The following is a 12,406-nucleotide window of genomic DNA, read 5'->3' on the forward strand; positions in this document are numbered from 1 at the left end:
CCTCATTAGCAGGCTGTCAACAGGCTTTTAGGGGCAGGAGGGAAAACCACTGAGAAGGACAAGATAAGTGAGAGTTCTTGGCTCTTTGTGTCTTGTAAAACGAAATAGGCAGATTGCGTAGCTTGGGGCTAACTCTAGCCTTGGGTTTAAACTCAGACCCCTAATTAGGCTGTCTGGATCTGTTTTAACATCATGTCAAGGAGTCCAAAATTGTGAGTTGGAACCTTGACTGGAAATAAAATTCTGTTCCCTATGTGGAGCTCTGCTTAGCCTCTGCCAGCTGCTTAATGGGAGAATGATCTAGAGAGAAAATAAATGGGCGAGTGAGGGAATGTTACAAAACAAAGGCTGCCTGAAACATCCCCAGATACACATCCTATTAAATGGATCAGTTGAGTCACCTTCACATATGAAGAAAAGACATACAATTTCTTAGCTATAAAAAGGGTTCAACGACATTTTTCATTATGTCCATAAGTAGAAATAACTGAAGTTTATGTTCTTGAAGTTCAGTGCATTACACTTAGAATCTTGTGTACCCTCAACTCTCATAGATGCTTTTTCTAAGTTCCTCTGCAGCACTTTGTTTTCTGTAGGTCTAAGTTTGGTGAAAGCTTCAATTCATGCCTTGGAGACCTCTCTATGGGCCACAGAGACGTTTTTACCTTAGGTTCCCTTATTTGTTCATGCAATTTAGAAAGAAGGACAGGGACTACATTTTGAACGTAATTAGCTTGTAAAAATATGTCCAGTTTGTTAGAATTTGACCAACCATCTCCCTACTCATCGGTTTCAGGTTTTATATCCAGAGAACCAGACAAGGAATTCTCGACTCTTGTTTTATCCCCAGGATTTCTTGGAAGGAACATAAAAACAAGTTTCAGGCTAGAAATTACCTTAGCAATCATTTGCCTTAACCTTTTCATTTTACTAATCAGGGAAGTATAAGCCAGCTCATAACCTGAAAACAGGGTGCTAAATCCTTGACACTTTTGCTTAAGTCCCATCGGCCCCACTCCAGATCCTTAACACCTGGGCCATCAGGCCCAGCCTCCTTTTCCTCTCCCATTTCTTGCTAACGTGGCAGGACAGTTGCAGGTTAGCAAGACCTTTATGGTTCAGGCAGTGTTGAATACCTGATTATACTGGCTCCTGTGGTCACAAGGTGTCAAAATACATTCACCAAACTGTTCTCCCAGAAACATTTCCCAGTCTTTAGAGCAAATGGTGTGTGCTTAATATATTCATTTTTTCTTCTCATTTGAAAAGTTATTCCTGAGTTTGCAACTTTGGTGGTCATTGTTCATGGGGTGGCCAGTAACCTTGAGCCTTTGGGAGGGGGTACTTTCTACAGGTATATAGGCTTATGCTTTAGTCTGGATTTCATTGCTTCAAATGTCTTTTTTTCCTCTGGTGTGAGTTTTTTCAAAAAAAGAATGGTGGAGTAAGGGGATGGTTGTCCTTGAGCTATTCCATTTGTTCCTGTTCTAGCACACATATTTCCCACCAAAATTGGAAGAATTATACACTATAAATTACCCTCAGCTTTCTTGTTATTTAAATACAAGAGGCTTCAGTCTTTCTTGCTTTTCCTTTCTTTTTTTGGAGGTTGGGGGCATAGGGTGGGCATGGAGGCTGTTGCTAGATTCTAAGATCTGTGCTCAGGCATGGAGCAGGACTTGGCCCCCAGCAAGAGATGAGGGAATTCATAGAAGCATTATTCTATAAAAGGCTTGTGGTTTAGAAAATCAGCTACTGATCTTTGACATAGTATTCTCCATCTGGCACTGAGATTTCCATGATTCCCAATCATCACTGAGAGGTGTTACACCCAGAGAACCTGAGAAGGGATCCCCAACTCACTGTCCTAACCTTGAGATGTAGTATATAAAGTATCAGAAGGCAGCTTTTTTAAAATAAAAGGAAAACAAACAAACAAAAGGAATCATAATATTGATTAGATCTGTTGTCAGAATCACTGTAAACCCTAAGATCAAAAATAGCTAGGAGCGGATTGGGGCCTGTGATGAACCCTCCTTGTCCCTAGTACTTTTCCTGCTAGATCAGACAGTCTTGCCAGTGATTATCATGGCAAGGCAAAGTCAAGTTCTGTGACAATGAGGTCCTTATAAACCTAGAACAGAGATAAAAGATGTAGGTATATATGCCATGACACTCTTCCAGTGCCTGAAGGAGATGTCACTAACAATCTTGACACTTTCCCCATTGAGTCTCAACAGGACCTCAGGCAGCCACTACCAACCAACTGGAGTTGGCCCTTGAGATGAAACCTATCTGTTATTCCTGTTCTAGAGGAAATAAGGATTTCACAAGCCAATGAACTCTGGTCTTGACCGGTCTTCTCAAGATGAGCTGAACCTCACACCTTTTATTGCTCTTCATCATCCTCACATCCTCGAAGGACACAGAGGTGATGTGTCTCAAGAAGGTTTTCAAAAGCATGGGTCTGCCGGACAGAGCAGGTGCAGTTATTAGTCATGACTCCAAACCAGGCACGGTGATTAAGAAAAGCTAAATTTATATTAAATTATCATAAAGTCCTAAAATACTGAACATAGTGGTTAAATAACTCCAGAAAGTCCAATCTCTCCAGTGAGTAACGTTAAAACCATTACACATGAGCGCGGGAGAATCACTTCCATTAGTTTAGGACAGAGAGGTTTTGCTTTTTTACATAGTGAATCAGTGCTCAAATAGATATTTCTTCAAATATGTCTTTTCTACATTCTGAACAGCCCAAGTGCAATAAGATCCTTCCCCCTTTCCAATCAAGAAAATGCCACTTTTCTATTTTCTCCCCATCCTCAACCGTGAGTCTGAGGACCCAAAGTGCTCCTTTTTTTACTGCCCCGTTTAAGTGTGAAATGTCTCCCTTTCTTCCCCTAAATGGCACCTCGCCTCTCCCATTGTGTGTACTGGAAAAGACTTGCTGGCCTGGCCAGGCTGTCCTGTGTGGGTCCAGACCTGGGTTAGCTACTACCAGCAGGGCTTAGGGCTTGGCACCTGTCTCTAGCAGCCTTAGAACTGACCAGAAAAGCTTTGCTTTTAATTGTTTTCACCGACATGTGTGGCAGTGGATTTCTCAATACCAACAACCACAGGAAAGTTTTCAAGTCAGGAAACTTCCCCTAGAAGCCCCTGCCTCTATTCTCAGCCCATTGTCTTCCCCCTTGCTGCTTCTAATTCCTGGGGAGAAGGGTCTGGATCTGCCCTAGGCTGAGAGGGCTTCATGAATGGTCCTACCTTTCTATTCCTTCCCCCTACTTTGCGTCTTAATGTGGTCCTCCTCACTACCCCAAGCCTACGTCAGAAAAAGCAAACTAGGCAGTGTGTGTGTGTGGGGGGGGTATAAAGGAAGGGGCTATATAGAAGGTTTAGGGCAGAAAAAAAAAGCCTCCACTCCCCTGATACTAGCATGAGACATGCTCTTTCTGTGAACGAGCATGAACCAAGTAATGGCATCACAGCCTGGAAAGTCAGTCACTTAGCTGGGAAGAGGGTTGGAATGGGAAGATCACCACCCCTAGAGCCACAGGTTCTCTGTCCCTTAACTTAGATCCCTGAGCACTTGAGAGAGAACACAGGAGGTTCAACCTCATGGATACTTCCCTTGAGGCCCTGTGCACCCCAAGTCTACAACCCAATCTCTCTTCCTGACCATTTATGAAAACTTCTGGCCCTTCTTTGAAAAGTTGTTTCAGGACCTCTATGCTTAGAATCCCCGACAATGAGCGGGGAGAGAGGGGCAGAACGTTAAGGTTCAGGTGATGTGCTACTTTTGGTCTAAGTGGCGCTGGTTAGACCGTGCAGGGGCTCAGCGCTTGGGGCCCCACATTCCTCAGGCCCCTGTTCACAACCTGGTTATACTTAGAGTCAAAGACATAAGGGTACTGGCCAGTGGTGGCACCCACGGGGGAATTCATATTAGCCAGTGACCATGCGATAAGGGCTCTGTCATCAGAAGGTAGAAAAGCTTCTAGATACTCTAGTAGGAGGAAGAACAGTTTGAGCCACACCCAGATCTCACCAATACTGGCAGCTGAAAAAAAAAACAGTAGCTCTTAGGGCAAGAATAATATCCATTGCCAGCAATGGACAGGACATGCAGCCCAATAACCCTTAAAAGCTTTCTCATATTACCAATGCACTTGAGGCTGGAGGCTTCTGAGACGCCCATACCAGCTGGGCTTACTTCTCCTTCCTTTCTCAGCCTCTATCCTTCATCACTCTCTCTACCCTTGTCCCCTGCCCCAGCCCCTTGATGGGCAAGTTCTCTCAGAGAAGCGGCCAGGCCAGCTCTGATGGGGGAGAGTGAAGTCTTGGGGATCATCAGTTCTCGTGGGGCAGGGTACCAGGGAAAGGGGAGGTGGAGCTCTGTACTGATGAGGAATCATTACCAAGCCTAGTTTCAGAGGCTCAGGATGGAGTGCAAGAGGTGAGGTTCGTGGTAAAATCCAGGTCTACGTTTTCGGGATGCACCATCACTTCTTGTGCACAGGTAGTTACGGACTCAGGTGGAAACAGCTCCCGTGGAGGTCTCAGGAGCAGTTTTTTGGGGGGAGAAGGACGAGCACATAGGTTGGGGGGCCTGTTGTATAAGTGAGCACAAGGACTGGAAGTCCATAAAGGAGAAGGAACAGGCAGGGAGGGAAGAGAACATGGGCATTTAGACCTGGCTCTCTGAGGAGAGCTTGCGTTCATGTTTCCAGCCTGTGTCTGGCAGAGAGCCCCGTCTTTCTGGAGTAGCTGCGGTATGGACGCTGCTACACTCAGACTGCTCTTCCTGCAACAGCTGCTCCGTCTCCGTATCATCCAGGGAGCCCGAGCTGGCCTGGATAGACACTGTGTCTGTCTTCATGCATACATGATCCCGCAGAAGGCCCCCCCGTGAGCTGCGCAGTTGCTTGAGGTCATCCCACTCAGCATCATCCCCAGACAGAAGGCAGATTCCCTCCACGATCTTGATCTTCTCCTTGGTGTAGTTATGGTCAGGCCCGCCCTAGGGTGGAGAGTGGGGAGACACGGTCAGTCAGTTGGCTCTCTATAAAGGATCTCACGGTGAACTGAAAAAGGAAGTGGATGGGGTGAGAGGAGGTGTGAGGAGTACAAAGATCCCACAAATGAATGGGGAGACGTGGTCAGAGCAAACAGATGAGTCAGCCTAAAAGGAGAGTAGCAGCTAGGATGATTATTACCATCCTCAGACAGGGAGGAGGGAGAACCATGGCTTCCAGTCCTGCATCATCCACTCACTGGCTAGGTCACCTTGGGCAAATTACTTAGCATCTCTAAGGTCAGTCTCCACATCTGTAGTGTAGGGAGAATAACAGTATCCACCTCATAACCAAGTGCTGTGGGGGATCAATGAGGCGACACATGGAACACAGTTAGTAGGTGCTTGACACATAAGAAACACGAAATCATGTAAGCCATTGTTACATTGTTATTGTGGTTTATTAATGGGACATCATGCTGATGTACGTGATCAAAGGTAACTGATAAAGGCAATTCAATGTGTACTTATTCAGAATTTTAAACTACTTCTGTGATCTTTTATTCTTACTTCTCTTCTTTCTAATTTTGTTTAGGAGAAAATTTTTGGGTAGTAAGACAGAAGTAATCTAGAAAATCTTATTTGGGTTCTGAGTGTCAGTCAATCCATTGGGGTCCCATAACCTATAGTGTTTTTTGGGGGTTACTCTGGCCCTGGTCCCACAAGCCTTGAGGCCATTCCCAAGTGACCTGGGATTGTTCTAAGGACAGTGACAGTTCTAGTCAAGCTTCTCCTTTTATGGGTTTCTCAAAGGGTAGGCTTACTCCTGGTTTCTGGGGGATACCAACCAACATGCCTACCAATACCAGGGAAAAAACAGGCATGGCTTAGGTTCTGTCCTGGGATGGTGTTCCTGCCAAGAGCTCTGCAAGTGCTCCTCTATTTTAGTAGCAATTCAACTCCTCGGATATTTAACTGAGCCCCTACATTTTTTTTAAAGATTTTATTTTTGAGTGATCTCTATATCCAATGTGGGGCTCGAACTCATAACTCTGAGATCAAGAATTGTATATTCTATTGACTAGCCTGGCTAAGCACCTTTACTAAGCCCCTACATTAAACCATATATTCTGATGACTGTACTCTAAGAGTGACAGCTCCCTCCAGAGCAGAGACAGACATAGCACACAAGCACACAGGTGCATGCCTGCAGACCCACACCAATTCACCCAGCACACCCTCCGAGAGCTGAAATTAGCTTAAGATTAGGTGGAGACATGCAGTATCTTCATTGCAGAGACACACTGCTGAGTAGGTTAGGAATTAGGAAGAGGTGGGAGCAATGGCACTGGCAGTTTGGGGGAGGGGGGGGCCCACCCTTTCCTCTACAAACACACCACAACAGGTACCTGAAATCAAGAGGAAATCAGAAGAGAAAGGGTGAAAGACTGTCTGAGGGGTGAAAGAGCTGCTGAGGAAAAGCATACAACAGAAGAAAGAGGTCACACACTTTTCAGTTATAACCTATGACCCTTATGACAGTTCTTCTCTGGGGCATCAAACACTCCAGGAACCGAAGACTCAGGAGTCTCTCAAAGATACTAATCGAGGAGGGGTCTACCAACCCTCTAACTGCAAACTATCCCTGCAAGTTGTGTTTTGGCTTACAGTAGAAGCTTTTTTTATATGGAAATTCATGGATCCAGAAAGCATGTGATTATTACATAAAATGTACTCATTGTGCATAGGAGCCCTGTATATGTGAGGGCAAGTGTTGACTGTGCTAGACAGGCCAAGAGAGTAGACCAATTAGGTTTCATAAGGGATATAACTCCTGATGAAGGGTTACAGGATTTTGGAAAAAGCAGGGATCATATTAGACTAGGAAAATCTGAAATTGCAGGGTACTGATCCCTTGTGGAACTGGGACTATTTTTCAGGCCTAAACATTCAGCATATAATTTTTCACTGAAGCAACAAAGAAGTTAAGAGAGCAAAAGCATGTAAATCTTTAGAATTCTAGAGAAATCTCTTAAGACTCTGTGATAAGAGAAAGAATAGCAAAAAACCCAGCCATTCCCAGCCATAGATGCCAATAGCTTGGATCAGAGGTTAGAAAAAGGGACAGTCCAGGAGCTCGTGGGTTTTTGGGGTATTGTCTAGGAGTCTAGGGCATCTCAAAGGGGTGCAGCCTCACTGCAGGGGAATGATGACTATGAGAGGGAAAACCTATGAGCCTGGGAAGTTATCTCCTGGTAGGGAGGTGCATACTCACATGCTTTCAGACCTAGACCTGGAATCTGCTTACTAACCTTGCTCTCACTAAGGTCACTCAAGCTGGTCCCTCAGAGAATCTAGATCTTTCCAGAAACCCAAATCAGATTTAGTTCTTCTGTTCACTATAACTGCCAAAATGGTAGATGGGACTACCAGTATCCCTCACTGATCCATTCAGGCAACTGGAACATATCCTTCTCCCCCTCCCCCGAAAAACAAAAACCAAAACACAAAAACCCCCACCTTAAATGTAAATTGTAATTTTTACCTCTTTCTTATAGCACAGTTGATTGTACATGGCTGGTTTGGGGATTGCTTCAATTTTCACTTCCTGAGTGGAAGTTCGGTAGGAGGGGTTGCTGTAGGTCAGGTTCCCCATTCCAGGATCAGTTAACTTGGATTTTTTGTGTCTTTAGGAGGAAAAGTGATGAGAAATTAGTTCAGATCTTTATGGCGGTGGTGTCTGGGGAAGTTGTACCCCGAATGTAGCAGGCAGCTTCTAAGATGGCCCCAGTGACCCCTGCCTCCTGGTCCTCACACCTTCTGAATCCTTGTCCCTTAAGTGTGGGCTACATTCAGTGACTCACTTCTTTCTATTTTATTTTTAATTTATTTTTAATTTTTAAGTCTCTACACCCAGTGTGGGGCTCGAATCCACAATCCCAAATCAAAAGTCACACATACACCCAGTGTGGGGCTCGAATCCACAATCCCAAATCAAAAGTCACACACTCCACCAACCCCTGGCGACTCACTTCTGACAGGAACAGAATATGCAAAAGTGATGGATGCTAGATTAGGTTCCAAAGAAATCTGGGGCTTCCATCCTTGGTTGCCTTTCTTCCCTAATTCTCTCTTATGTTTCCTCCGAGGGAAGCAAGCTACCTTGTTGTCGGTTGTCCTTTGGGAAGGCCCCACAAGGCAGATAAGGGAGGGAGACCTCTAGCCAACAGCCAGCAAGGAACTGAGACCCTTAGTCCAACAGCCTATGAGGAACGGAATCCTGCCAACAGCTACATAAGTGGGGAACCTCTCCCCAGTCAAGCCTTGAGAAAAGACCACAACCCTAGATGATACCTGAACTGCAGCCTGTAAGAGAACTTTGAGGCAGAGGCACACAGCTAAGCTGAATCCAGATTTCTGACCCACAAAAACTGTGAGATAATAAAATGGCTGTCATTTAAAGTTGTTGAGTTTTGGAATAATTTACTATACAGCAATAGCTAGCTAATAGACTGAGTCAAGCCAGATCTGCATCAATCCCACACCTATTATTTACTAGCTGGGATCTTGGTGGACATAATCTAAACTCTATGAGCCTCAGATACTCATCTGTAAAGTGAGGAATAACAATACCTGTACTACAACATTGTTGTGGCATTGATACATAGTCACTGACTAGTAACTGTTACTATTATTATTAGCATTGTTGTCCTTAGCAGGAACCACAGCAGCATAGCAAAATCTTGGTATTTCTGCTGCAAGCTGTGTTGAAAGCATTTGGGGAAAATAAATAGAGGACCACAAAAAGAGGATTCTAAATTGAAAATGACATGCTCCACCTTCCCGGGATGATCCCTATGGGGCAATGACATATCAAACAATATTGTAATAAAGGCCATGGTTATGTAAAGAGAAAAGCCTTTTGAACTTCCATCATTTGAGGTGGAGTAGTGGAAAAGCAGAGGTGCCAGCATCAGTCCCCGCTTTGCCTCTTACTGTTTGACCTTGGGTAATACCCTCTGTGCCTTTGGCATCTCAGTCTACAAAGTCCCAACGGCTGCTTGGTCATAACACGTGCAACCTGCTTGAGTTGTGAATGGTGAAGAAGAATAAGGATTCAGGTTCTACCCTTCCTTTCTGTGGCTCTGACCAGAGACCCATCTTGACGTGAGGCTGGTCAGAGGTTGGATCAGCAAGACATGGAGTTCGGGAGATCACAGACGTGTTAATGAGGACCAATGGACACATGGCCCCCGCAATGAGGCTGAGGTTACCTGTATAGCATCAAAGCTGCGATCACCACCAAAATCAGCAGAATACTGAGGAGTCCACCAATGACGTAGCTGACATGAAGTCCTTCCCCTAGGAGGAACAGAGATGCTAGGTGGGGACCAATGACAATCCTCCAGTTGGTGTGAGGGATGGAAGACAGAGGGCTCCTTTAGTAGGGGTTGGATGCCACACCATCTGAGGTCAGCCAGGGAAAAGGCCACAGGGTAGAGGGCTGAGACAAAACCTAACAGCCTGCCAGCTCTAATGCCAATTCCACTACTTACTGTCCAATGTGACTTATGGCAAGACACTTAACTTGAACCCTATGTTTTCTCATCAGTTAAATGTAAATAATAAAATGCTCATAGCCTGGTGGCAGTGAAACATGAGCATTTACATACATATATATGCACACATGTATATGTGCAGACACATACACACAGCTTAACAAAATGGCTGGCATATGGAAAGCACTCCATAAATGGTAGCTAGCTAATATTAGTTTTTCTATTTACTCTGAGACATGGGTTTAACAACCCCAGAGCATCCCCATGAAGGTTCTGGAAGCTATCAGTGGAGACTTGGATCCCCTACATCCTTTTCCAAAATAGTTGGGCACTCAGGGCTCACCTGGAGCAGCAGGTACAGCCTCATTGGAATGTGCACAGAGGCCCAACTGGGCATCCTTTTCAGAGCATCTGTGGGGCAGAGAAAACAGAATGTGAGGGCTACTTGTATTTGATAAAGATCTTGCCTTCCTCCAGGTAAGAGAGAAAATCCTGGGGGGGGGGCGCCTGGGGGGCTCAGTTGGTTCAGTATCTGACTCCTGATTTTTAGGTTAGGTCATGATCTTGGGGTTGTGAGATCGAGCCCCAAGTAAGTCTCTGGGCAGGGTGTGGAACCTGCTTAAGATTCTCTCTCTCTCTCTCCCTCTCTTAAATAAAAAAAGAAAAAGAAAAGGAAAGTCCTAAGAAGGACAGGGGGAAAGGACTATGAGTGGAACTTTTAGATATCTGACTGTACTTGATGGGAGACATCAGAAGCATAGACTAGGAAATATAGAGAAATCATTGTGAGTCACTGTCTTCAAGATGCTACATCATATTTAAATGGTTTCTTTCTTTTTTCTTTCTTGCTTGCTTCTTTCTTTCTTTCTTTTTCTTTCTTTCTTTTCTTAAAAGATTTTATTTATTAATTTGACAGAGAGAGAGAGAGAGAGAATGAGAATGACCAGGAGGAGCAGCAGACAGAGGCAGAGGGAGAAGCAGCCTCCCCACTAAGCAGAGAGCCCAATGCTGGGCTCAATCCCAGGGTCCTGGTATCATGACCTGAGTCGAAGGCAGAAACTTAATCGACTGAGCCACCTAAGTGCCCCTTAAATGTTTCTTTCTAAAAAGATTTATTTATTTATTTATTTGAGAGAGAGAGAGAGAGAAAGAATGAGAGAGAATACGAGTGGGGGCAGGGTAGCCCAGGGAGAGTCTCAAGCAGACTCCCAGCTGAGCACAGAACCTGATGCAGGACTGAGATCATGAATGACCTGAGCCAAAATCAAAAGTCAGCTGCTCAACTTACTGAACAATCCAGGAGCCCCATGCTTAAATGGGTTTTAGGGATGCCTGGGTGGCTCAGTGGTTGAGCATCTGCCTTTGGTTCAGGGCATGATCCTGGGGTCCTGGGATCAAGTCTTGCATTGGGCTCCCCACAAGGAGCCTGCTTCTCCCTCTGCCTGTGTCTTTGCCTCTCTCTCTGTGTCTCTCATGAATAAATAAATAAAATCTTTTAAAAAAAATTTTTAAATAAATATATAAATAGGCTTTAAAATATATACTCTTTAAAAAAGATTCCTCTAAAAAGGAGAAGCAGGTTTGGAAGTGAGCTGGAAGTCTGCTGACAGAATGCTAAGGTACCAATGGGAGGATTTATTAAACTACCAGGATGAGCTGGAAGAAACTACCAGCCAACCAAACCCCTGATTGGATACAGATTATCACAAGGTCTAAATAGACCTTGAAAAAAATTGTTTTTCTTCTCTTCATTCTTTCACCAGGGAATATGCAAGACATCCAGAGGGAGGGCTCAGAGAACCAGCTTGAAATGCTAAGAAGGTAACTTCTTTGTGGCACGTTATGAACAGGCAATTAAAGGCATATCCTAAAAGGCTAGAGAAAAGCTATTTGAAAGAGCATTTGAAACCAAGATGCATGAAGTCTTCAAATAGACTCTGAATTTAAGAAAATATCTTAGTAGGGTTCAGAAGTTTTCTAAATTATCCTAAAGAAAATCAGATTAATCATGATTGATAGTACTTAAAAGTTAGTAAAAAAGCTACATGTTTATATCTGGATGTTTGCCTTTTTTTTTTTTTAAGATTTCATTTATTTATTCATGAGAGACACACAGAGAGAGGCTGGGACATAGGCAGAGGGAGAAGCAGGCTCCCCACTGAGCAGGGAGCCAGATTCAGGACTCGATCCCAGGACTCCGGGATCACGACCTGAGACAAAGGTGGACACTCAACCACTGAGCCACTCAGGGGTCCCGGATGTTTGCCTTTCTGTATAAACTAAAAAGAGAAAATGGGGCAAATAGAATTAATTCGATCATGTGCAAATTTTATTTTATTCATTTCTTAATACCCTAATTCTAGTTCTCAGACTTTATTTTTTAAAGATTTTATTTATTTGAGAGAGAGAGAGAGAGAGAGCATATGTAGGAGTTGGGGTCAAGGGATGGACAGAGAGAGAGAGAAGCAGGCTCCCAGATGAGCAGGGAGCCTGACACGGGGCTCAATCTCAGGACCCTGGGATTATGACCTGAGCTAAAGGGAGATGCTTAACTGACTGAGCACCTAGGTGCCCTTCTTTTTTATTTTTTAAGTAAACTCTACACCCAGTGTGGGGCTTGAACTCATGACCCTGAGCTAACGAGTCACATGCTCTACCAACTGAGCCATCCAGGCACCACGCAAATTTTATAACTTTAAAGACATGAGTCTAAAATAATAATAATGATAATAATAAAATAAAGACATGAGTCTAGAGCTCTCATTTGGGATTATTATTATATTTCTGTTTCCAGAATTGAAATTGTTAATTATCTTTTAAGCTGAAGTTGATA

At 44.2% G+C, this 12,406-nt stretch overlaps 1 protein-coding gene across 1 annotated transcript in view; it reads right to left on the reverse strand.

Annotated features, from left to right (window-relative positions):
• Positions 1 to 2,519: 2,519 nt before the first annotated feature.
• Positions 2,520 to 12,406, reverse strand: part of LRP4 (LDL receptor related protein 4) — a 52,382-nt gene continuing 42,495 nt past the window's right edge. Inside the window, exons 35-38 of the mRNA XM_072758872.1 lie at positions 9,917 to 9,984; positions 9,289 to 9,376; positions 7,560 to 7,701; positions 2,520 to 5,020 (exon numbers count right to left, since the gene is read on the reverse strand). Of these exons, the coding sequence (XP_072614973.1) occupies positions 4,688 to 5,020; positions 7,560 to 7,701; positions 9,289 to 9,376; positions 9,917 to 9,984 (631 nt within the window). The 3' untranslated portion in view covers positions 2,520 to 4,687. The remainder of the gene's footprint in view (positions 5,021 to 7,559; positions 7,702 to 9,288; positions 9,377 to 9,916; positions 9,985 to 12,406) is intronic.

The sequence above is a fragment of the Vulpes vulpes genome, chromosome 5 (genome assembly GCF_048418805.1).
Source record: "Vulpes vulpes isolate BD-2025 chromosome 5, VulVul3, whole genome shotgun sequence".
Classification (NCBI taxonomy): domain Eukaryota; kingdom Metazoa; phylum Chordata; class Mammalia; order Carnivora; family Canidae; genus Vulpes; species Vulpes vulpes.